This window comes from Sorex fumeus, unplaced genomic scaffold, assembly GCF_029834395.1.
Source record: "Sorex fumeus unplaced genomic scaffold, SorFum_2.1 ptg000153l, whole genome shotgun sequence".
NCBI classification, from domain to species: domain Eukaryota; kingdom Metazoa; phylum Chordata; class Mammalia; order Eulipotyphla; family Soricidae; genus Sorex; species Sorex fumeus.
In genome coordinates this window covers 104,485-128,900 of record NW_026606210.1, presented here as the reverse complement: position 1 = coordinate 128,900, position 24,416 = coordinate 104,485, and the positions used below count along the sequence as shown (strand labels likewise).

Here is a 24,416-nt window from a genome sequence, read left to right as displayed (position 1 = left end):
CACAGGGAGCAAGCGCAGCCCATGTTGGGTGGATCGCTTTGACGTGCAGTTCCTGGGTTCTGTGGAGGTGCCCTGTCACCAGGGCAACGGGATCCTGTGTGCGGCCATGCAGAAGGTCAGTGAGGAGGCCAGTGCCTGCCTCATGTCCTCCGGTTCCTTGCCCATTCAGCGGGCCACTCCATTCCTGCGGTTTCTGTTTTCCTGCAGCTTGTTTTCCTCTTGTCTGGGCCCCTTCTTGGGGTGCTCTCTGTGAGCACCTGCAGATCCTGAACTTGAGGCAAAGCCAGGCAAGGGGGCTCCTGGCCAGACAGGGAGGACGGGAGGAGGCAGCCTGGGTGGAGAAGCCTTTGGGCTGGGTGAGGTGGCCTCATCTTTCGGAAGCAGCGTTTGCTGCCCAGACATGGGCAGGGGCGCCTTGCAGCCCTGAGAGCCTCCTGTCCCTCCTCGCCCGGCTTCCTCCCTAGATCGCCACGGCTCGCAAGTTGACCGTTCACCTGCGCCCACCTGCCTCCTGCGACCTGGAGATTTCCCTTCGGGGTGTCAAGCTGAGTCTGAGCGGAGGACCTGAGGTGGGACTCTGAGGCTCAGGGCCCGGGGTGGTGAAATGGAGGGTGTGGAGGGAGGGTGCTTAGCAGGGCGGGCCAGTCTGACGTGGGCCCCATGGTGTTGTCCAGTTCCAGCGCTGCAGCCATTTCTTCCAGATGAAGAACATTTCCTTCTGCGGCTGCCATCCCCGTAACAGCTGGTGAGCATCACCCTGACCCCCACCCAGACCTGAGAGGACCCTCTTCTCTCAGACCAGCTGGGCAATGCCATGGGTGAGGGCCTCCCAGGACTGGGGTGTCAGTGGGTCCCACTGGTGGTGGTCCTAGATGTGACAGCCTGTGACAGGCGGGTCTTGGCTGCTATGCAGAGAGTCAGGCCCCGGTCTCTCTCTTGGAGCAGATGCAGGCCTGACCCGGGGCGGGCAGGCAGGTGTGGCCCTACTGAGAGGCATGAGGGGGGCTGACCCCCCGCAGAGACGATCTCCCATTCTAGTGAGGGTGCCTTCCATGACCTTGTTTCCTGGGAGTGCGAGGCCACGGTGGCCGTGGCTGTGGCAGATACTGAGGTATGTCCACAGGGCCTGGGCACCTGTGCCGAGGAGGAGCGGCTCTGCTGGCAGGGCTGGTGGCAGAGCTCGCCTGGCCGCACCTCAGTGTGTGTGTGTGGGTGGGGGGGAAGGTGCCCCGTGCAGCAGCAGAGCACCGGCATCACCCCCAGCCCAGGCATCCAGCATCTGCTGGGAGGAGCCGCAGCGAACGTCATCTCAGCGTCAGGCCTTCACCCGGATGGTTGTACGCCCTTGGGCGAGTGTGTGTGGAGGGCCAGGACACCCACCTCGCGCGCTGTTGGAGGTTTCTGCGCGTCTGTGACTGGGGGAGCAGGAGCCACAGCGAGCGTGGGGCTGGAAGTTGCTCTTCAGCTGCATGTGGAGACACAGACGTGCCGTGTTCCTGGGAAACAGGAGCATGTTGTCCTGGCAGTGGCATCTGTCCTGAGGGTCCCAGATGGTGCCGAGACCTGGAGCAGCTGGGCAGTGTGTGTGTGCGCTTGTGTAGGAATGCATGTGTGTATGAGTGGAGGTATGTGTGTGTAGGTGCTGAGTGTGTGAATTTGTGAGAATGTGAATGTGTGTGTGTGTGTGTGTGTGTGGCTTCCTGCCACAGAACCGGAACCAGGGCTCAGGAAGGGCTTGGAGGGAACCGTGGTGCCTGAGGTGGGACTGGCCCTTCCAGGAAGAGGTGCTCCCAGTTGAGGGGGGCAGTGTGAGCCCCATGTGGGAGCTTGGGGACAGCTGTCCTTGCAGGATCCACAGCAAGGCTGGGCAGGGAGGGCGGTCAGGACACCACGAGGCAGGACTCAGCTGAGACTCAGCTTGAGTCTGGGCAAGGCCTTGCTGAGAAGCTGGGAGCAGGCCCGAGTGTGGGACCCCCAGGCCCTGCAGGCTGCAAGTGGGTCCGAGTGTGGGCTGGACCAGGCTTGAGTGTGGGACCCCCAGATCCCACAGGCTGGGACGCCCCGGGTCCCACTGCTGAGCTGGCCCTGGAGAGCAGCCCGGGTGGCCTGACATGAGCAGGACCCAGGTCACTCGCCAGCTCCCCATGGGGACAGAGCGGGACTGGGACGGGAAGGCATGTGGTTCCCCGCACCCTCTCTGGAGCCTGGGCGGGCGTGGGGGCTGCGGGACAGGCCTCCATCGCCGCCCTCCCACCTCCCTGCAGCTACTTCGGCTTCATCACCAAGCACCCGCTGCTGAGCCGCTTTGCCTGCCACGTCTTTGTCTCCCAGGAGTCCATGAGGGCCGTGGCCCAGAGTGTGGGGTGAGCGGGGCCCAGGGGGCAGAGAGAATCGGTGGGATGGGCAGCGGGCCCAGGGGCAGGGGCTTGGGAGGACACCAGAGGGAAGGCTGGCACGGGCCAGGCACGGGGGCCTCCAGGGAACACAAGGGTGCACCCCACAGGGCACTCGGTGAGAATGCAGGGTGGGGGGAGCCGAGAGGGCGCGCCTAGGGTGACGCGGGCGACCTGTCCACAGCCGCGCCTTCCTGGAGTACTACCAGGAGCACCTGGAGTACGCCTGCCCCACAGAGGACATCTACCTGGAGTAGCTGCTCCGCTCTCCACTCCAGGTGCAGCTGGGGCTGGGGGTCTCAAGAGCCCACGGTGGCTTCAGCAAGGACTGGACTGGGGGCCTTCGGGGCCTGGGCTGTGCTGGAGGCTCCTCCGTGCTCGCCCGCCTCTTGCTGCCCTGCCTCGTCTCCCCCCTGCCCTGCCCTCTCTGTGCCTGCACACTCTTACCCTCCGCTCTTTACTTTGGGGTCAGAACTGGGGGGCGAGGGGAGGGGAAGTGGCAGGGGGAGCAACGTAGGCCCCCAGGTGGCCCCTCCTGCCCTCCCCGTGATTTATAAAGGAATTTTAATTTTTATAGTGAATCTCCAGGGATTGTGGCCTCCTTGACCATGGGGACAGAGGGAGGGACCCCCTTAACGCCCCAGGTGGAGCTCAGGGGGAGCAGCGAGGGGTCCCCAAGGGCTCTGGGAAGACCGTGGTTCTGAGGCTCCCTCGAGCACCCAGGCCTGCCATGAGGAGGGACCCTGCCCTGGCCACACCAGCGCCCGCTTTGCCTCTGCAATGCTCCCCGCAGACCAGCGCCTCAATAAACTCTCTGCTTGGTGTGATCATGGCTGTTTGTGGGGGGCCCGGGTGCGGGCTGGTGGCGGGACAGACCCAGGGTTTTGGGGTCCTGGCAGGGGTCTCCTCGGTGCTCTCTGAAACAGGTACATCCCCATATCCCCTCCGGAATTCTCCGGAGTCACACTTGAGTCACCACGGGGAGCTGAACCCTGAGCAAGGTTCACGTCCCCGGCCACACCTGCACCTCCCAATGGGAACCTCAAGGAAACGTGACGGGGGCTGTCATGGCTGGTCTTGAGTGTGTGTGCACAGCTGTGTGTGCATGCAAAGCTATGTGTGTGTGAAAACAGTTGTGCGGGGGGTTATGTGTGTGCATGGCTGTGTGTGTGTGTGCATGGTTGCGCTAGCACCACTGTGCATGCACCACAGTGTGCATGGCTGTGGTGAGCCTGACTTGTTTCCTCTCCCTCCCGGGGGCCCCCCCTCCCGGAGCGCCTCACTGGATGGTTCTTCACAAGACCCCACACACCATGGACCCGATGAGAAAGGGCACGGGCTTGGGGGCTCCCTGCTCTCTCACAAGTTTTCCCTGTGCCTCATTTTGTCCATGTTCTGCATTTTGTTTTCCCCCCAGTGTTGCGCTGGAGCCCTAGAGCCAGCGGGACCCCCCTTGCCGTCTCCTTCTCCTGCCTTGCCCCCCCCCCCAAGTCTGCCGTTCCCTGCCTGCTGGACCCAGCTGGTCAGCCTGTGCCAGAGACAGGCCAGCTCCAGCCTGCCTGGGAGCTGCTGGACCCAGATGCCGACCAGCGTCTTTCTCTCAGTTCCCATCTGGCCTGTCTGGCCCTGTCTCTGCCCCTTTCCTCCAGAGCCTGGGGCATCCCCCTACCCCCGTCCCACCCTGCGACCACTGCTGGGAGGGAAAACCGTGAACATGAAGTGGCGACTGAGCAGAGCCTGGCCTAACAGACAAAGGGTCTGAGAGGGTCGGAGGGCGGCGGGGCAGGGACCCCCTTGCCGGCTGGAGGCCAGGAATTCGATTCCTGCCGCCAGCCCCACACTGAGCTCCACCCTGCAGCCTGACAGCAGAGTGGGCCGCCCCCGCGGGCACAGCTGCTAACATCACACACACTTGTGGTCATCACTGCAGCCAAAGGAAGGGAAATACAGACTCAGGAAACAGGAAGTTTGTCTCCTTACCTTCCTGCACCATGGGGCGGCCCGTCAGCATCTCTGGCCAGAGAAGGTGTGGGGGTGACCCCCCCCCCCGTGCCATGGCTGCAGGGACTCTGGGGCGTGGTCAGCACAGCCCCTACACCCTCCAGAGCTGATAGGTGAGTCACAGGAGAACGCTACCTGGCCATCACACCATAGCCCACGTCCTGTCCCACGGGCTGTCCTGGCTTGCGGAGCCCCAGGACCCTGCAGGGCCTCTGCTATTGAGGCTGCCTTCTCTCCCCAGAACTCTGCAGGGCGGTGTTGGGGCCCAGCCTCACTGGGAGTGGTCAGCTCCCCCTCCCCCACACACACACCAAGCATGGGGCTATGAGGGGTACAAGCAGGGAGGGGGAGGCAGGCGGTCCTTTGGGTGGGCTGCTCTCACACAGACCCCGGGGCACACACAAAGTGACCAGGTGGAAGAGAAAACAGACCCTCAGGCTAGGCTAGGAGCAAGAGGGAGATGGTGGGCACAGGGCAAGGCCCTGGGAGAAATCTGGATGAATTCTGATGGCTCCTCCACATCCGGTGGGCTTAAGGTCTGCAGAGCACAGGAAGTGCAGGCCCGGGGCTGTCTCCAGAGTGCCCTGTGGGAACCTGCAATCCCCACTCACCTGCAGAGCCAGGCTGCTCCCAGGGGCACCCACCTGCCCAGGCCTTGCGCAGCAGCCAGTGCAACCCCACCCCATCTGTCCCGCCCGGGAGGGTTGGGGGCGGGGCAGGTGCTAGCTGGCCGTGCAGGGGTGGCTGGCCCAGACTACAGGAAGGAGCACGCCTGACAAGTGTCAGCTGGTGTTATTGTTCTCAGGGCCCTCAGGTCTTGGACTCTGGGCAGTGGCAGCAGCTGGGCTTTGGGCTGCAGCTGGGCAGGCAGCAGATCTGCAGTGCGGGGTCCTCGCCCTGGGCCATCTGGCTGGGGCTAAAGACGACAGAAGCGTCGAACTCAGCCTTGAGCAGCTGGAGGTGCTTCAGCTCCTGCATCACCTCTGGGGAGACGTCTGTCACTTTCTCGAGGAGATTGTAGTTCTCGCTGGGGTCCTCCGCCAGATTGAAGAGCAGCGGGGGCTCGTGGGCTGTCAGAGGGCTTGTCGAGTGGCAGGCAGGGTCGGCTGTGGTGTCACTGTGCTTAGAGCCTGGGGGGCAGGGAAGGGGCTGTGTCTGTGCACAGGGCCCGGGCGGGCGAGGGGCTGCTGGGCTGGGGAGCTGGCAAGGTGGGCGTTACCCTGGGTGAAGAAGTGAGCCTTGTACTTCCCACTCCGCACTGCAAAGACCCCACGGATCATGTCTGGGAAGGGCGAGTAGAAGAAGAGAGACTTCCGGGGGCTCTGGGGGCAGGTAGGGGCACAGTGTCACAGGCAGCCTGCCCCCCCGCCACTGGTGCCCGAGGCCCCGCCCCTCACACTTGCTGGAGCCCACAGGGATTCCCGGAGGAACGGGTGCCCGCCGGGCGAGGGGTTGCCCAGGGCCTCACCGGGCCAGTGCCCAGCAGCACGGGGCTGAGGTCGAAGCCGTCCAAGGTGGTGTTGGGCAGTGTGGCCTTGCTTAGCGCTGCCAAGGTGGGGAGCAGGTCGAGGGTGCTGGCCAGCTCATGTGTCACACCTGGGGGCGGACCCAGGCAGTCACTTTATTAGCCACTGGCTGGAGAGGGGCACAGGGCAGGGGGCACAGGTGCGAGCACTGACCTGGGGCGATGTGGCCTGGCCAGAAGAACAGGGCAGGTTCTCGGACGCCGCCTTCAAATGTGGTTCCCTTTCCGCAGCGCAGGAGGCCAGAGCTGCCGCCATGGGACATGCGCATGGTCTCGGGTCTGGGGGACAGCACAAGCATCGGTCGTCAGGCCAGCGCTCATCTCTCTGCAACCCCGTCAAGGGGCCAGTACCTCCAGGAGCCTGGCCTGGAAGTGGCTGGCAGCTCCGCCCCAAACGCACCCATTGTCAGCAGTGAAGATGACCAGCGTGTCCCCCAGCAGTCCTAGGTCCCCCAAGGCTGTCATCAGGGCCCCCACTGCGGTGTCCAGCTCCATGAGGGAGTCTCCAAAAGGCCCCCGGCCTGATCGTCCCACAAAGGTCTGGCCGCTGAACTGGGGGTAGTGGGTGTGCTGAGGGCAGAGACTGGAGTCAGCAGGGGTGGGGCAGGGTGGACTGGCCGTGTGTGCGTGTGCATGTGTGTGTGTGTGTGTGTGTGTGTGTGTGTGCGCGCGCGGGGGGACGGCTGGGGGTGTGGGGGCCCTCACGTGCGAGGCATAGTACAGGAAGAAAGGGCGGCCTAGGCGCTGGGCATCAGCCATGAGCTCCCTGGCGAAGGCCACGTAGCGGGCTTCCAGGCCGGGCAGCCAGGGCGGCTGTGCTTCCACTGTCAGGTTGTTCAGCAGCGGGATGGGAACCACATCCTGGTCACAGGAGCCCTCGCAGGTGGTGCTCGGCGGGAAGCAGATCAGGTTATGGCAGGGGCCCTGGTGTGTGTGGGGGAACACTCAGCTGGTGCGGCAGGCGGGGCCCCGCAGCCAGGACAGGGCAGCGGCCAGCCAGGCTCACCTGGTCGTGGGAGTAGGGGATCCCCAAGAAGCGGTGAAAGCCGTGGTTAGGGGGGAGAAAGGCCCCGTCAGGGCCCACCCCAAGGTGCCACTTTCCAGCCATGCCTGTGAGGTAGCCTTGAGCAGCCAGCATCTCCGCCATGGTCACCTCGCCCAGGGGCAGGCCCCCCCGCGAGCTGGGTTCCAGGACTCCGGGGTACAGGCCCATCCGCACGGGGAAGCGGCCGGTCAGCAGAGCGGCACTGTGGGCGGGCAAGGTGAACAGAGAGGCTGGTGGCTCTGCCTGAGCACCCGGGCCCCCACCACCCGGAGCCCAGGCCCGTGCACATACCGGGACGGCGTGCACAGAGACACTGGCACGTAGAAGTCTGTGAAGCGCAGGGCCCCGGCGGCCAGCTGATCCAGGTTGGGGGTGGTGGAGCTGGGGTGCCCGTAGACCCCGAGGTCTCCGTAACCCAGGTCATCGGCGAATATGAGCAGGATGTTGGGGGGCAGCCCAGCGGCCAGGCCGGCGGCCCCCACCAGTGCCAGCAGCCACAGGGTGCCCATGTGTGGCACCGGCCCGCACACGCCCTGGAGGGGCCCAGACCCTCCCGGTCGGTCCCGAGTGCCCAGGCCCGGCCCCTCGGAGCGCAGGGGCTTCACCTACAAGGTCTGGGCGGTCCGAGGCGCGGGCTGGACGCGGGGCGGGGCGCGGCGAGGCTCAGGCTCGGTCGGGCGGTGCGGGGGAGGCGCGGCGGGCCCAGCGGCGCGGCGGGCGGCGGGGCCGCTCCGGCTTCCGCGTCCCGCCCCGCCCCCGGCCCCGTGACCGCGCGCGCCGGCGGGGCGGGCGGGGGCGGGCCGGGCTCCGCGGGCTGCGGGGCGGCCTGCCGGGCGGGGCCGGAGCTGGCCCGGAGGTCGGGCTTGGGTGGGGGTTCCCAGCCGGGGCCCGGGGTCGCGGGGGGCGCGGTGCGGGCTGCGGGCGCGCGCGTGCTGTGCGCCCTGACGCCGTTGGTGCCGGGTGCGCCTGCCGGCGCGCGCGTGACCCCGTGGGCAGGTCTGGTGGGAGAAGCGGGTCCGACCTGCTAAAAGCCCCAAACGCGCGGGGCCAACCGGTGAACGTGCAAACGGAGGTGACACCGGGTCCCCGCCTGCCGCGCCCCCAGCCTCCTGGACACGCCCCGCAGCCCTCCTCCCTCCCTTCTGCTGTCGGCAGCTGGGCGAGCTGCGTGCGGCCTGTGCTTGTGGCGTGTGCATTTAGAGTGCGATGTTGTATGTGAGATGTGTCTGCACTGTATGTAGGCCATGTGTACTGCGTGCCGTGTACATACGGTGTGCCGCATGTGTACATGTCTAATGTGTGTGCAGTGTTCCACTGTGTGCCGTGTGTGCTGCATCTATACTATGTACTCTGTGTGTGCAGTGCGTGTACGGTTTATATTGTGTGTGCTGTGTGGGTGCTGTGTGTGCTGTATGTCTATCATGGAACTGTGCTATATGTATACTGTGTGTGCTGGGTACGCCATGTACACTGTGTGTGCTGGGGGTGTTGCTGTCTGCCCTGGGTAGAAGGCATCTGATGGTGCGTCTGAAGATGAGGCATCTGACTCCTGGCTCCAATGCTGAAGAGCACCGGACGGACAGTTTCATCTGTAGAATTTTGGGTCTGGAGCTGCAGCCTCACCTGAGACATGTGCCATGTGCCCGACATCTGGTCCCCTTTGGGATCCCTGTTTTCATGGCCTCAAAGTAAAGGAGGGCACCCCAGAAAGTGGACGTGGACACCATTTCCGCAATGGCTGGGGAGGGCACCTGTGATGCCAACGCCAAAGCCAGGGGAGCGCGATGAGCCCTGGATAGGCCTGGGCACTGGTGTGAGCGGGGCTGGGAGAAGGCAGAGTCCTGAGGGTGCTGGGTGCTCATGCTTCACAGTGGGGAGCAGCATTGCCACGGCAGGGCCCCCTACGTCCTGAGATAGGCTGGCAGCAGGTTCCTGGCTTTGTGGGCCCCCACGACAGGGGCCACGGCCTTGCCATGACTTTGCAGCATGTGACGGGACTGTGTGTGGTAGCAGTCTGAGCTGGCTGACCAGGACAGAAAGTTTCCCATGGCCCAGAAATCTTTGAACTTATAATTAGAGCTCTCACAGCTGGTTGGTGCTGTGAATTGGACTTTCAAAGGAATCCACCAAAGGGCTTTCTCTCCTGCGGACGGCCAGCTGGGGAGCACTGCGGCGGCAGCGGATCAGCCCTCATTCTCAGGAAGAGCCCGTGGCAAGGCGGCGGTGCTGCCCCAACAGTTTCTGGGGCCCCTCAGGCAGATGCGTGCACACAAGCTAGCAGAGCTGCCCGGCCCTGACCTACGTGGGGAGCCGTGCCGCCAGCTCTGCTCGTTCAAAGCCGAGCCTCTGCAGGTGACTGAGTCTTTCTGAGCTATGAGTTTTTTTGGCTCTGCTGCAGGCGTGGGCAGGGGAGTCAGCTTGGGACAGCCGTGATGGGGGGTGGCCTGCCAGGGTCAGGAAGCAGCCTGGATGCCTGGGACATGTCTAATTTGGGCTGAATGCTCACACTTCAGAGAGGGGCCTTGCCAGGTGATTTCAACACCTTGGACAAGGGGTCGGAGAAGCCTGCATGCTGGCGGCCAGAGCGGGGGGCCAGCAAGGGCTGCTTCAGTGAAAACACGCAGCCTTTTGGGAGCGTCTCTGCAGAGATGCCCAGGACCCCCACTCCCGCCCAGGTATGCTCCATCCTCTGAGCCTTCCACAGTCACCTTCCCTGATGCTGTGCCCACATGCCCAGGTGGCCTTCATGCACTTGCTTCCAATTCCAGAAGTCAGGGGCATGACTTCAAGGGGGAGGGACCAGCCAACAAAGGCCCTCAGCAGAATTGCGATGGACTCTGACCTGGAGCCTTCCCCCAGGTCCCTCTCTGCACGTGGCTGTCAACCCAGTTTTAGCAGCAAGCTACTGAACCCTCTGCTCAAGTAAGTGCCCTCCATCCACGAGGAGGGGCACCTTGGGGTGCTGGAGCGGACACTCAGGCCCCATACAGGGCAGGCAGGTTCTCCTTCTCTTGAACCACATCCCAGGACCCTTGTGAAAGTTCTACATGGGGGCGTTCATAAGGAAAGGGAGAGCCGAAAAGATGGTCAGAGTGGTCGGATCTAGGTTTTGGGGGGAGAGTCATGGGCTGAGGTCAGCGCACCATGCACGCCTGTCTGTGGCAGGCCATGGAACACGAGGATATGCTGGCACCAGTGTTCTTCCCGCACCTGCTCTTCTCCCCTCAGTGTGCCGTAATCGGGCGCTGGGCTCTGCACCCCTCCCCCTAGAAGGCCCAGTTACAGCCAGAGCTCCACCAACCTCTTGCTCTCATGGCAAAGTGGCATGCGGGGGCCTGGAGCCCAGACTCCCTGGTGCAGTGCTCCCTGGGAGGGATGGCTTCACCATCTTGCCAGGTGTTTGTTGTGAAGGTTTCTGTTTTCTGTTTTTTTTTTTTTTGCCTTTTGGGTAATGCTCAAACCCAGCAATGCTCATGGGTTACTCCTGTCTCTGAATTCAGGAATTACTCCTGGTTGTGCTTAGGGGACCATGTGGAATGCTGGGGATTGAACCTGGGTCGGCCACATGCAAGGCAAACGCCCTCCCCGCTGTACAATCGCTCCGGCCCAGGTTTCTGTTTTCATTTACAAGGAGCTGCCCAAGTTCAGAGAGACAGTCCAGTGGGCAGGGCTCTTACCTTGCACACGGCTGACTTGGGTTCCCTCTCTGGCACCTCCTGTGGTCCCAGGAGCCCCACCAAGAGTGATCCCTGAGCTCAGAGCCTGGAGGGAGCCCTGAGCATTGCCAGGTCTGACTCCAAAACCAACACAGAAGAAGCACTGACTCAGGGGTCCTCACAGCACCCATGGCAATGCACAGAGGGCAGGAGTGGCATTGGAGAGGAGAGTGGCCTGGAGCCAGTGGAAGAAGCTCATGGTGGTGGGGGGTGGTGGTGTGGGGGCAAATCTTGGTGGCTGTCCTGGGCTCCTGCCCTAGGATGATTCCAAGCCAAGTGAAGATCTGGGCTGGGAGCTGTTTCCTTCCAGAAACTGGATGGCCATTGGCTCAGCTCCTGTCTCTTGTCCCTGTAGAACCACTTGTCTCATTCTCAGTCAGGCCCTCCCTGGTCCCAAGTTTCCTCCTCTCCCCCTGCTCTGACCCATCATCCTTTGGTGCCTTTGGTGGGAGGAGAAGGTGATTAGCCCAGAGAAGATATGCCCCAGTTGGTGTGAGCAGGACATGGGTCTGCCCCGCTATTATCATCAGCCACATTTGAAGGGCAAGGGGATCAAACCCAGGGCCTCTCATGTGAGCTGTGAGCTTCACCACCGACCCACATCCTTGACCCAAGTCTCTACTCTTGCTGCTGCGTCATCAGTCACTGCAGCAGCTGGACGGGACTCCCAGGGCCTGAGATATCCCAGGAGTATTGAAGTTGAAGCAACAGAGGGGACAGAGGGCGATGAGTTGAACTGAGGGGGAGGCAGAGATAGTGCATCAGGCAGCTGAGGCTTAAGCTGGGGCAAGGGGGAGGAAGCCCCCCACCTCCAACACCTCTCTCAGAGAGCAAGCCTGTGCAGAGCGCCTTCCTGGGACTGGGAACTGCACCCCCTCCAAAGCACCTGGACTCCAGTGTGGGCGTTTGCTCTTATGTGCTCTTTCCTGCCAGGCCAGCAGGGGGCTATCTTTCTGTCCTTTCAAGGAACCGGAGCTGGGAAAGACCATCTGGAGCTAACCCAACACATGGGCCCAAGCTGGACTCGGAGTGGAAGCCAAGCAGGGCCACCCCACTGGACTGGCGCAAGTCAGGCTGTGGATGAGAGGCACCTGCCACACATGGGTCTGCGGGCTGGGGCAAAGCAGAAGTGCCCAGCAAAGTTCCAAGGCACGAATTGTGGAAGAGGCAGGGGATGGAGCTCTATGGCACTCCGCTCACCTGGCAGGTGTGAACTCCCTGGAGCTCACCAACTGCAGCAAAAAAATAAAAATAAGGGGCTGGAGAGATAGCACAGCGGGTAGGGTGTTTGCCTTGCACGCGGCCGACCCGGGTTCGATTCCCAGCATCCCATAGGGTCCCCTGAGCACCACCAGGAGTAATTCCTGAGTGCAGAGCCAGGAGTAACCCCTGTGCATCACCAGGTGTGACCCAAAAAGCAAAAATAAAATAAAATAAAAATAAGAGAAATGAGTGTCATCGGAATTGATCCTAGACAGAGTGATGGTGAATTTCTGGATCAAGGACTGGTGGGGGCCAGGGTGATGCTAATAGGTAAAGGTAAAGGCCCTCCCGTTTATCGTCGATTTGCTCGAGCGGGCCCAGTAACGTCTCCATTGGAGACTTTGTTGTTACTGTGTCTGGCATATCAAATACTCTCGGTAGCTTGCCGGGCTCTCCGAGAGGGGCGGAGGACTCGAACTCGGGTCGGCCATGTTGGCCGCGTGTAAGGCGAACGCCCTACCCGCTGTGCTATCGCTCCAGCCCATACTGATAATTAAAGTAGGGGCCCTCAGTTCATGGAGCTCAGATGCTGGCAAGGCCTCACCTTACTGGGGGAAAGGCAACTCCAAACGCCGGGAGGGCTCGACTGTGCCTACCTCCTCACTTGTCCCCTGCCTCCCTTGGAAGGCTGGAGAACTCACCCACACTGTAACTTCAGGGAGTGCATTTGGAGTGCGCGGAGCAGCAAAACTCAGGCCCAGCTCTGGGCAGACTGACCTCTGGAGGGCAGAGAGAGACGGGGAGGGGAGTGCCCAGGTGGTAGAAGCAGGTGCCAGAAAGGTGGCCTTTGAGGCCAGATAGAAGCAGAGCTCAGCACCAGGGGTGGAGAGACCCTCGCTCTCCGGAAAAAGGCCGGAACTGACTCACAGCGCTGGACACCCAATTCCTGGATGTGAGTCACCCACAGGCCCAGGACCCTGCCCACGCAACTGGAGGGGGGAGCAGCTTGCGTTCTGGGGGTGCGGCCCCTGTCTGGGCAAATATCACTTCCCAGACACTCAAGACTGCCGCTACCTGCTATTCAGAGGGGGTGCAAGGTTGCCGCTGGACCCGCCAAGGGACAGCATGGGTGTGTCCACCTCTTGCATTAATCTCCGTGCTTCTCAAGCACATGGCTAGAACAGATGTGCTGGGCAACAGGCCAAGGGGACAGGGTGGGGAGGCACAGAGCTCCCTTCTATCAGCTGAGGAAACACCAGCTACTGTGATACAACCCCAAACCTCAGTGACTTATCACAATAGGTATTTATTTCTTGCTCATAGAAAATTCAGTTTGCAAAATGGCTGGGCTTGGAGGTTCTTGTTTCACGTGGTTCTTTAGGGACCCAGACCAATAGAAGTGCTGTCATATGGACCTGTGGGTGGGTGGTGATCCTGAAGACCCACATGTAGGGAGCAAAAGGGCGAAGAGGGAAAAATGGAGGGACGAGCGGGACATGAACATCATTCCTATGCGATCCATTCAGAAGCCAGGACAGGACCAGAAGCAAAAGGGTCTGATCCAGTTTCAAGAGGTGCAAAGTTTCAGATCCCAAGTTTGTCGATCACTGAGAGTGATTCCCTGGAGGCCAGTTCGCAGATGCTATGGGGGCAGTGTTTCTAGAAGCTCCTACGTGCTCTCGGTCATTCCTTCTCAAGACTTGGCAGGCACCAATTCCATCATTAAGTCACTATCCACAAGCAAGAGAGATGTGTCAAAGTGCACGGTCCACAGGGGAGGCTCAGTCAAACTTCAGGCGCCGTCTGCTTCTCTGAACTCTACGGTAGGGCTGGGAGAAACCCTCCAGCACTTCAGGCACAGCCCCAGACAACAAAACAGAACACAAGACCAAATTTAAACAAACAAACAAACATCCAAGCAGTCAAACTAGCCAACACTTGAGTCTGGAATGTGCACCCATGTCCTAGCACTTACCGTTGGTGTGCTGAGAGTGAAGGACAGGAAGACGCCAAGTGGCAACTTGGGTGAACAGGCAAATTGGGACCAAGACAGCAAAATCCTCAGCAGAATGGAGGGTGTGGCTGACCAAGTGGGACATATCCGATCATGTTTGGTTTTTCTTAGTATCTCATTTTAAAAAATGGTTGTTGTTGTTGTTTGGGACACACCTGCAATGCTCAGGGGTTACTTCTGGCTCTGCATTCAGGAATCACTGCAGCACTTGGGGGACCATATGGGGTACCTGGGATGGATTTGAATCAGCGGCATGCAAGGCAAGTGCCCTAACCATTATCTCTCTGGCCCCATTGGTTTTTATTAAGAAAATGTTTTCTTGGCTTACAATACTATTAATAATAATTTCCCATGGATATCATTCCAACACCACACCCATCACCAGTGTGCCTGTCTCCCTCCTCCAAGGACCCCAGCCTCCCTCTTTCCCAACTCACCTTCCTCTCACCCCCCAACTCAGTTGTGTGCGGCAGGTCTGTTATGTTATCTTTGGATCTTTATTGCTTCCTCACTCTAAGTCCCCCAGGTGAAAGAGATCATTTCGTACCATTTGGCCATGTCTTTCTTCCTTGTGTCACACAAACTGATGTACTCCAGAGCTTTCTGTCTGGCAGATACGTACTAAATGCATGTGGCTAAACAGGAAACTTCAAGGACATAACCTAAACCACTCTATAAACGTAAGGGAATCTGACAAGAAACTAGCAGCACCTTCTTCTGAAAGGTAAAACTGATCTTGAGAGAAGGCAAGTGCTTTCCCCCAGACTAACCAAGACTGCAGCCTGGGGCTGACAGGTTAGCATGGTACCCTGGGGCCACTCACAACTCCTGGACCTTTGACCTCTGAGGGAAGGGTGGGGCTGTGTACCCTGAGAAGCTGTAATTTAGGGGCCAGGGAGATAGTGCAAAAGACTAAAGTGAGGCCTCAAGATCCCTGGCACCACCCTCGAAAGAACACAGAATCTAGAAAGACGAGGAAGAAAATATGCTTTCATGGGAAAGAGAAAGGAAAGATTTGATAGATTTTGCAGCGCCTCACCACCTGAGGAAAGTAAAGTCTCCCTTCAGAATTCACAGCATAGGCTTCCCTTCAAATGGTGTGAGTTTAAATATATACTCTCTGGGCGGTTTGGAACGGAATTCAAGCAGTTGTAGGTGGCAGCATGAGTGCCCAGCAGGCGCCAATGCAAATCATCCAGGGCTGGGGGTGGGAATTCCAGTCTCAACTTAGTCCTTTCAGGGCCTCAGAGACCAAATTAGCCAGACAAGAGACCCTCTCAATTCCCCAAACAAGCAAGCATGCCAACATGTTTGCAGAGCCAAAGAGTGCAGTTGGAGGGGCTGGAGAGACAGTACAGTGGAGGGGGCACTTGCCTTACATGTGTTCAACCCAAGTTTGACCCCTAATAGCCCATATTATCATCCTCTACACAACACCAGGAGTGATCCCTAAGCACAGGGCCAGGAGTCAGACTTGAGCACCTCTGGGTGAGGGCTCTTAAAAAAAAAAGAGAGGTGCAAATAGAGATCTGAACAAGAAATCAGAAACTTACAGGAAGAATTAGAAAAGCGGAAAAAAAACCCCCACAGTACATTGAGTTTGAAAAAGAGCAAGATATAACCAAATGAATTAATACATGCCACCATATGGAGTGCTATGGAGGTACTCAGAGCCCTGCCCTTGGCCTCCCTGTGAACAAGTGACCACTGCTATAACCACTGGTTTTGGAGTTTGAATTCTCTTCTCTGTATAATCCCTAGAACCCCAAAGTTAAGAAATGATCCTAAAAGAGGCCTCTGGGGGCTGGAGAGATAGCACAGCGGGTAGGGCATTTGCCTTGCACGCAGCCGACCCGGGTCCGATTCCTAGCATTCCATATGGTCCCTTGAGCACCGTCAGGAGTAATTCCTGAGTGAAGAGCCAGGAGTAACCCCTGTGCATTGCCGGGTGTGACCCAAAAAGGAAAAAAAATAAATAAAAGAGGCCCTGAGTTAGAGGTTCTCCTCTCAATGGACATGTGCACATAGGGTCCACATCAAGCATCAGAAGTGAGTCTGTGCTGCATTCATTTGTGGAATATAAAATAACATGAGACTAACACCCAAGGACAGTAGAGACAAGAGTCAGGAATATTGCTCCATAGTTGGAAGCCTGCCTCATGAGCTGGGGGATAAGGCAGCTGGAATAGAGAATGGATCACTAAGTCAAAGATGGTTGGAGGGATCGCTCAGGATGGGAGATGTGTGCTGAAAGCAGATAAAGGACCAAACGTGAGGGCCTCTCAGTATCTGTATTGCAAAACCATAATGCCCAAAAGTAGGGAGAAAGAGGGAAATTGTCTGCCATAGAGGTAGTGGGAAGGGTGGGACGAAGTTGGGGGAGGGATACTGGGGACATTGGTGGTAGAAAATGTACACTGGTGGAGGGATGGGTGTTTGATCATTGTATGACCGAAACTCAAACGTGAGAGTTTTATAACTGTCTCATGGTGATTCAATTGGAAAAAAAAAAGTGAATCTGTGTATGCCACAAAGGACAGATAAGGAGCCCCTCTAATACCCACAGCAGAACTGCCAACTAAAAACAGCAACAACAAAAAATCTTTGAAATGACTCAAGCCAAAAGAAAAGTACAAGAGTCGCACTGAATAAAAAGGAAAATGTCGCTACTCAGAGAAGCTGTGCTTGGGGAAGCTGAGCACACACGAGGCCCCAGGTTCCATCCCTGGGCACCCCTTGACCCCTGTACCACTCAGTACGAGCAAGGCCATACCTCCAGAAAAGGCTTCTGCTAAAAAACAGTCACGGATTCAATAATGTGAGCATGATTAAATAGTAGCTAATAGAACACTAATTATTAAAAATTAAGGGATACTAATACTGAGGGCCTCTAGAAATAAGATCTATATGACCACTGGAACAGAAAACTATAGGTAGAAAAAAACCCTTTCTAGTTGGAATCAATAGGCTGGAGCGATAGCACAGCGGGTAGGGCGTCTGCCTTGCACGCAGTCAACATGGCCGACCCGAGTTCGAGTCCTCCGCCCCTCTCGGAGAGCCCGGCAAGCTACCGAGAGTATTCGATATGCCAGACACAGTAACAACAAAGTCTCCAATGGAGACGTTACTGGGCCCGCTCGAGCAAATCGACGATCAACGGGAGGGCCTTTACTTTCACTTTACTTAGCTGGAATCTCAAGAGAATAAACGCAAAGAGAGAACTGGTAAGAGAGAAGTCAGACTTGAGAAAATTACCGCAAGTTTAGCACACAGAAGAGAAAATCTTCAAAGTATTGAAAGAGAAACTGAACATAATCAGAATTCTTTTTGGGTTATGTTTGCATTTAGGAATGGGGATGAAATAAGATATTCCAAAGACTTGAAGAAATCCTAACTTCTAGACATTGGTTTAACAAAATTGAAAGTGTATATTCCAGATGAAACAATGAACTGAAAAGGAAAGAGGAGACTTAAGAAACGACAGTGAGTAAAGGATGTGTCAGCATGGGACTGAATCAAAGCTGACATTCACTGGTGGTCAGATGACCAACCAAGGGTGGGGGGAACAAAATGGACAAAACCTGTAGGTGAGTGAGGTGACTATAGAGTATTCTAAAGTTTTAAGGTCACACAGATGGAGGTACAGATACCAGTTAAATTTAACTTTGCTAATTACTCATGTTGAAAGTCTTAGAATAAAGAAAACTTGGGTAAACCAACGGAGGGCAGAAAGGGAGAAAAAAAAGGCTGAGAAACTTTGGGCAGGTTTGCTCCAGGGATGGAACTGAGGACCTCAGACAAGCAAGGCAAACGCTCTCTACTGCTGAGCATACCCTGGGTCCCAGAAAAAAAAAGCTTAAGGAAAAAACAGACCACACAAAACTAGGTGTTGAAAATCAATCTAAACATATCATTAGTCACTATAAACACAACACTAACAATTGGAAATGGTCAAATTGGATTTCTTTTCTATTCCAGCTACACAGCTATTTACTAGAAGCCTACATAAAGAATATAACATGTAGCAAGCTAAAAGGAAAACAATGAGAAAAGATAGGTCATACACAAAAATTCTGTAGCTATGTTAATTACTAGAAAGAGAAAAAAACTATTAAGGACAAAAGAAAACACCATAATGTGTGTGTGTATGTGTGTGTGTGTATGTGTGTGTGTGTGTGTGTGTTTTGGACCACACCCAGCTGTGCTCAAGACTTACTCCTGGCTCTGTGCTCAGGAGTCACTCCTGTTGGTGCTCAGGGAACTGGGCTGCCAGGGACTGAAAGCTGATAGGCTGTGTACAAGGCAAGTGCCTTATCCACAGTACTGTCTCTTCACCTCCAGGACCATATAATGATAAGAGGCATCATTTATGAGGAAGCTATAGTAATTCTTTTTTTTTTTTTTTTTTTTTTTTTTTGCTTTTTGGGTCATAGCCAGTGATGTCACTCCTGGCTCTGCACTCAGGAACCACCCCTGGCGGTGCTCAGGGTACCGTATGGGATGCCGGGAATTGAAACCAGGTCGGCCGTGTGCAAGGCAAACGCCCTATCCGCTGTGCTATCGCTCTAGCCCCAAGAAGCTATAGTAATTCAAAACCTGAGAGCACATATTAACAAAGGTACAAAATACATAAAATCAAACTTGGTAAATTGGTAAAATATCAAAGAGAGATCACAAAAGTCACTAGCAAAGCAGTGAATTCTAACCCATTTCCCAGTGACTTATAAACCACTCAGATACAAAATTAGTAAGGAATTTAAATATTCAACGGAACATTTGCACGGTGCACGAACAAGCTTGGTGTGATAGAGACCAATTAAAACCACGTACCAGGCTACTAAGTTGGTCTTCACTTCTTCACACGCTCAGTATTATCTAGACCACTCTGGCCATCCTGCAGTGCAAGAAATCAGAAACCAAAGGCCAGTCTCCTTTCAAAACAACTAGGACATGAATCCTCGCTCAGGTTTACTGCTCAATTCTTGGAAACTATGATCTTGGCATAGAAATAGCGTGTGTTTGTGTGTGTGAGGGCTTGTTTAACCTGAGCTTCCCAATCCCCAGGTCCTCAAGCATACTGGTGTGCCCCAGAGCATAAGCACAGTTGCTGTATGTGAAACAAGAAAGTGCATTCTCAAAAGCATTTCTTTTAGTCTCCCCCTAGAATTTATTTCTCCATTTCTTTTTGTTGTTGTTGTTGTTGTTTTGGTTCAACATCCGGTGATGCTCAGCGGTTATTCCTGGCTCTGTGCTCAGGAATCACTCCTGGTGGTGCTCGGGGAACCATACGGGATGCTGGGAATCGAATCCAGGTGGGCCGCATGCAAGGCAAACAGCCCTATCTACTGTAGTATCGATCCAGGCCCAGTTTCTTTCTTTTCATCAAGGCTACAAGGACACTAGGCTGAACAAAGTATAGAACTTGCCAGACATGTGTGAGAACTTAAATAGGTACAGCTTCCCTGCAATCCCTAAACAAAGTTACAATCGATATAAGAAAATCAGAACAGGGTAAATATTTAAATACTAATCATCACTACTTAATGGGTGTAATTACAGTGGCAATTGGCCCTTTATATCCTTACATGCTATTGCCAAAAAAGAGACTACAGCCAACCAACAAAGACCTGGGGCAGATTGCTAGGTTGGGCACATGCTCTGCACTCAGGAAAGCATGGTTGGAAGTGGCAGCTTGTGTTCTGCTCCACTGCTGGGACCTACCCCTGAGCACAGAGCTGGGAGCAGGCCCTGAGCACTGCTGGGTGTGGCCCAAGAACCAAAACACAAAAATAAAAGAGACCAAACAAACGAGGTATGTAAGGTCAAGAACTTAGCCAAAGAACAATAAAGATTCAGAAAGTAGAGACAAATAATCAGAGTGAAATGAAATAGAGACAGGGGATTAACAAGATGAAAGCCAATTCTTTAACACTTTCATATTCCAGGTTGGAGAGACAGAACAGGCAGGGTGCTTGCCTTGCTCGCAGCCAAGCAGGATTCGATCCCCAGCACCCCAACGAGTTGAGTAATCACTGAGCACAGAGCCAGAAGGAAGCCCTGAATACAGTCAGGTGTGACCCCTCCAAAAACGGTATTCCTAGAAAAATAAAGCTGAAACATGGAAGTCAGGAGGAAATAAAATCTAAATATACTGATGAATATTAAATAACTAGGAGCAATAAAATGTCTGCTGAGCGCTGGAGATAGTCCAGCGACTTAGGCATATGCTTTGTATGTGGCCAGCCCCAGGCTGATCCCTGGCACCACATGGGCCCCGAGCAACCTGGTGGCTCAGGCCATGAGCGGCACCATCCTTGGGCCTTGGCTTCGAATCCCTGCCTGTTAGTGACAGGGGCCCCCGACCTCTGAGCACTGCTTGGGAGGACAAACAAATACACAACAAACGTTTACTGGTAGGTGGCAGGGAGGGCGCCGAGGGCTGGAACAGATGCTTCTCATGCTGAAGCCTGAAGTTGGTTCCTGGCACCGAGCGTCGCTGGGTGTGGCCAAAACAACCCTCAAAATACAGCACATCTAGTTTCCTAGTGAAAAAAATTTTCATGGCTTCTAGACTCAAACTGCCCTGCTTTGTGAGAGGGTCTGACAGACGTGGGTGCAGACAGCCTGGAGGTAACCGGGGAAGCTTCGCGCTACCTGCTCGGGAAGTCCAGGTCCCTGAATGGTCAGCGGAGCCCAGGGAAAGCGCCTGTTCCAGCGAGCACCCGGTGGGCACAGACAAGTGGCTTCTGGGAAGGCAGGGGTGTGTGCAGGAGGGAGCAGATGAAAGGAAGGCATGGGGGGCGGAGAGCGGAGAGCAGGGCAGACTTGGGGAGAGTGAAAACCAGGACAGCAAAGGGAGGGCAGGGGCGGCCAGCAGGACACCAGCTGCCTCTCTGGTTGTCTTGGAAACAAGGGTGGGGGGGGTGGCAGGAGATCCTCATGGATGGATGGATGGACGGACATGTGCCAGGGACTTAGAAGCACCCAAGCCTCAGTGTGGGCTGGGCAGAGGAAGCAACCCCAGAGTGGAAAGGGGGGGGGGAAGTGGTGCAGGGGTGCGGGACTGTGAGCCGCAGTGGGGTGAACTGCCTCCTCGGACAGGAACTAAGCTTGGAGGCGGGAGGTGGGCTTGGGCAGGGGGACTGTCCATGCAGGAGCAGAGGCAAGGCTGGGAGCCTTCGGGGTGCTCTGCCCCAGAAGGCCTGTTGGCGCCTGAGTGTGTGTAGGATGTGGGGATGGAGGGAACATGGACCTCTGAGGGAGAGGACCAGCAAGGAGGGGCAGAGCGCCAGGCAAGTCCAGGATGGGGTAGTGTGAGGGGTTTTTGTGTCCTGGACACAGAGGGGGCACAGCTCCCTTTGCCCCCCTCCTCACGAGGATGGACAGAAAGTGGGTAAGGTGCTTCTGTCTTTATTTTTGCATCATTGTGGTGGTAGGGCTGTGGAGTGAGAAGGCTGGAAATCCACATGACCTGGGTGCATCTGGGGTGCCAACCTCAAACAAGGGCTCCTGAACTCCCCAGGGCAGGGCAGTCACAGGGCAGGGTCAGTGGCCCGATTCACCTACAGAAGAGGGAGGTCTGGGAGGCCCAAAGGGCACCAGTGAAGTCTGGCCGTGCTGTCCAGGCAGGCAGGAGCTGGTGGGGAAGGTGCAGACAACTCTGGCTCAGCCCTGAGGGGTGTCCGAGGTCCGCGCTTAAAGGAGAGGGGAGGGAGGTGGCGGTAGAGGAGCCATGTCAGGAGTGGTGGCGTCTGGGCTGTCAGGGTGCTGGGGCCTGATGACCTGTGGGGACAGTGAGCCAGGCAGGAAGGTGGTGGAGACGGAGAGGGCCGGGAAAGCACAGGCTTCCTCTGTCCAGGGCCGGCCTCAGGAAGCTGGCCTTAGGCTCCACCAGGTGCTTCCTGCAGATAAGTGAGCTTCCACCCGCCCCTTCCTGCACCCCCCTCTCCCCACCCCTCCCATCCTGCCTGGACCCCAGGGGACCCTCAGCTCTACTCAGGCCAGGCCTGTGGCCTTGGGTAGTCTGCTGTGTGTGTGTGTGTGTGTGTGTGTGTGTGTGTGTAGGGGGGTGGGGGTTGGTTTGGGCATCCTGGGGCCACACATCCGGGCAGAGAGGGTCCGCCCAGGCCCGGGGAGAAAGCAGCAGACCACAGTAGCTCTGGACAGCGCTGGACACGCAGCTCTGCGGGTCAGTGGAGTCCCGGGAAGCAGAAACCTTTCCCAGGGCTGGTGAATGGGGAAGCCAGGGTTAGATCTGGCCCCTGGGGGCAGAGCCGGCTCCAGCACGTCCCAGGCTATTGGGGGCTGAGGGAAAAGGGCTGATGTACAGGGCTGAGGGGAGCAGGGGCTGAGAGGACAGGGCCGAAGGGGGTTGTTGAGGCTATGTGAGTGGGGCCGAGCCGGAGAGGCGCTGAGGGGGCAGGGCTGAGTGGGTAGGGACTGTGTGTGCTGGGTCTTAGGGGGACGGGGGTTATACACAGGGCTGAAGGGGCAGGGCTAATGGGGACGGCACCCCGGGAAGGGGGTTCAGTTCACAGAGATGAGACGGGCAGGGGTTCTGTGCGCAGGCCTGAAGGGGCAGGATTGACCAGGACAGGGGGGGCTGTTAACAGGGATGAGGCGGGCAGGGGGTTTCTGCGCAGGGGCTGTGGACCAGGCGGGCAAGGGGACCAGGGAGGCCCCGGGCTGGCACCGGAGGCGTTTCTGGGCCTCATTCTTGTCTCCTGAAGGAGGTTGGGTGGGGGCGGGGGGAGCCGCGGGCCACTGAGGGCGGGGGGGGGGGGGGGATAGAGCTGGCTCAGGGCTAGGGCGGCCCGGGGCTCACCCGGTGGCCGGTACTTGGGGCGCCAGTGGCCCCCGGGGCTGGGGGCTGGAGCGCCGGGGCGGTGGCGGCGCCCGAGCCAGCTTCTCCACTGCCTCCCGCTCCTCCGCCCACTCGTCACCCTCCCGGTTGCCACGACAACGCATAAAGCTAAAATTCACTTCCCCGTGGCAGGTGGAGACTCGTGGCGCCCCCTCCCCTGGGCCCTTCCCCTAGGTCGCGCCCCCACCCTGCCGTCTCTAAGGTGACGGGGAGGGGGCGACCGGCGCTGGCTCCAGGGGCCGGGGGGCTGCAGAGGGGGCGGCGGAGAGGCGGGCCCGAGTCCGGGGACAACTCCCCAAACTCGGCGGGGGGCGCCTCGTCCCGGCCGGGGGAAGGCGCAGGGCGCGCGCGGCACAGCCCCGGCCGCCAGGGCCACGCGGGGCAGGGCGGGTCCCCCGCACCTCCCGGGGCCCAAGGGGAGACCCTCGCCGCCCCGCCACTGACTCTCCTCTCCCCCTCCCCGCCCGGCCCGTGCCCCCCGCCCCGTTCCAGGACCCCCCGCGCCTCGTCTTACCCGGCTCGGCGGATGTTCGCCGGCGGCAGGAGCGCGGCGCGGGCCCCGCCGCTCAGCAGCCCCCGCGCGCCGCGGCCTAGGGCGCCCCCCGCCCCGGCACAGCCCCCGGGGCCCCCGCGCCGCCGCGCGCCCCCGCGCCCCGCGCGCCCCGCGCCCCCCGCGGCCCCCGCGCCGCCCCCGCGCCCCGCGCGCCTCGGGCCCCCTCCCCGCGCCGCGCCCGCCCCCGGGGAAGCCGGCGCCGCGCCGAGCCGGGGCCGATGCAGCTGAGCCGCGCCGCCGCCGCCGCCGCCGCCCCAGCCGAGCCCCCCGCGCCGCTGCCCCCCGCGCCGGCCCCGGCCCCCGCCCCCCCCGGCCCCCTCCCGCGCGGCGCGGCCGACGGGGCCCCGGCGGGGGGCACGGGGGGGCCGGGGCGCCGCTCGGAGACCCCGAGCGCCGCGTTCCCGGCCGCGGGCATGGACGGCCCCGGGGCCGCCACCGTGGTGGTGCGCGTCGGCATCCCGGACCTGCAGCAGACGGTGAGTGCGGGGCGCGGGCGACCCCGGCCCGGCGCGCCCCTCCCCCGCCGCCTCCGCCCGGGCCCCGGGGAGCCGGCCGGGGGCGCGGGGGGCCGTGGGCCCCGTGGGGTGCGGGGCTCGAGCCGGCTCAACATCCCGCTCCGCCGCAGAAGTGCCTGCGCTTCGACCCGGCCGCGCCCGTGTGGGCAGCCAAGCAGCGCGTGCTCTGCGCCCTCAACCACAGTCTCCAGGACGCGCTCAACTATGGGCTCTTCCAGCCGCCCTCCCGGGGCCGGGCCGGCAAGTTCCTGGACGAGGAGCGGCTGCTGCAGGACTACCCGCCCAACCTGGACACGCCCCTGCCCTACCTGGAGGTGAGCCGCGGCGCGCTCCGGGGGACCCCGCTCCGCGACCCAGGAGTGCCGGGCGCGGGCTGAGCGGCGCAAGGGAGTTGGTGGCGGAACTGGGCTGCTCGCCCCGCGCGTGCGGCGAGCGGTGGAGCGGTGGGAGCCGTGCGGTGCCAGGGAACAGGGAATGATGTGTGCGTGAGTGCGTGTGCCCGCTCTTGGAGCTGCGGCCAGTGTGCCTGTGTGCAGGGAGCAGCGTGCAGTGTGTGTACGGGTAAAGGGCACGACTGCGTGCGCCTCG

The 24,416-nt window shown here is 58.8% G+C and overlaps 3 protein-coding genes across 10 annotated transcripts in view; 2 read left to right on the top strand and 1 right to left on the bottom strand.

Annotated features, from left to right (window-relative positions):
• Positions 1–23,935, top strand: part of MAPK8IP2 (mitogen-activated protein kinase 8 interacting protein 2) — a 28,284-nt gene extending 4,349 nt beyond the window's left edge. The window contains exons 8-13 of one of the 2 annotated variants that reach the window (XM_056107064.1): positions 6–115; positions 465–569; positions 675–745; positions 2,265–2,363; positions 2,578–2,651; positions 23,926–23,935. In XM_056107064.1, coding sequence (XP_055963039.1) covers positions 6–115; positions 465–569; positions 675–745; positions 2,265–2,363; positions 2,578–2,650 — 458 coding nt within the window. In that variant the 3' untranslated portion in view covers position 2,651; positions 23,926–23,935. Of the gene's footprint in view, positions 1–5; positions 116–464; positions 570–674; positions 746–2,264; positions 2,364–2,577; positions 3,221–23,925 lie in introns of those variants that run through there. The other variant, XM_056107062.1, reaches the window with a different exon arrangement.
• On the bottom strand, positions 5,190–24,217 carry ARSA (arylsulfatase A). Of its 4 annotated transcripts, none has more exons than XM_056107068.1 (10): positions 24,137–24,217; positions 11,881–11,912; positions 7,256–7,370; positions 6,926–7,166; positions 6,625–6,843; positions 6,320–6,489; positions 6,074–6,198; positions 5,794–5,990; positions 5,614–5,716; positions 5,190–5,524 (listed from the first exon to the last, which is right to left on the bottom strand). In XM_056107068.1, the coding sequence occupies exons 4-10, from the start codon at positions 7,130–7,132 to the stop codon at positions 5,205–5,207; spliced, it is 1,341 nt and encodes a 446-aa protein (XP_055963043.1). In that variant the 5' UTR covers positions 7,133–7,166; positions 7,256–7,370; positions 11,881–11,912; positions 24,137–24,217; the 3' UTR covers positions 5,190–5,204. The 4 variants fall into 4 exon arrangements, with proteins under 4 accessions (XP_055963043.1, XP_055963042.1, XP_055963040.1 ...); XM_056107067.1 differs by lacking the exon at positions 24,137–24,217 and adding an exon at positions 23,275–23,351; XM_056107065.1 differs by lacking the exons at positions 11,881–11,912; positions 24,137–24,217 and having other exon boundaries at positions 7,256–7,621.
• The window catches only part of SHANK3 (SH3 and multiple ankyrin repeat domains 3), a 48,470-nt gene continuing 47,585 nt past the window's right edge, over positions 23,532–24,416 (top strand). For 2 of the 4 annotated variants that reach the window (XM_056107057.1, XM_056107061.1), the window contains exons 1-2: positions 23,532–23,789; positions 23,939–24,142. In XM_056107057.1, coding sequence (XP_055963032.1) covers positions 23,532–23,789; positions 23,939–24,142 — 462 coding nt within the window. The remainder of the gene's footprint in view (positions 23,790–23,938; positions 24,143–24,416) is intronic. The other 2 variants (XM_056107059.1, XM_056107060.1) reach the window with 1 other exon arrangement.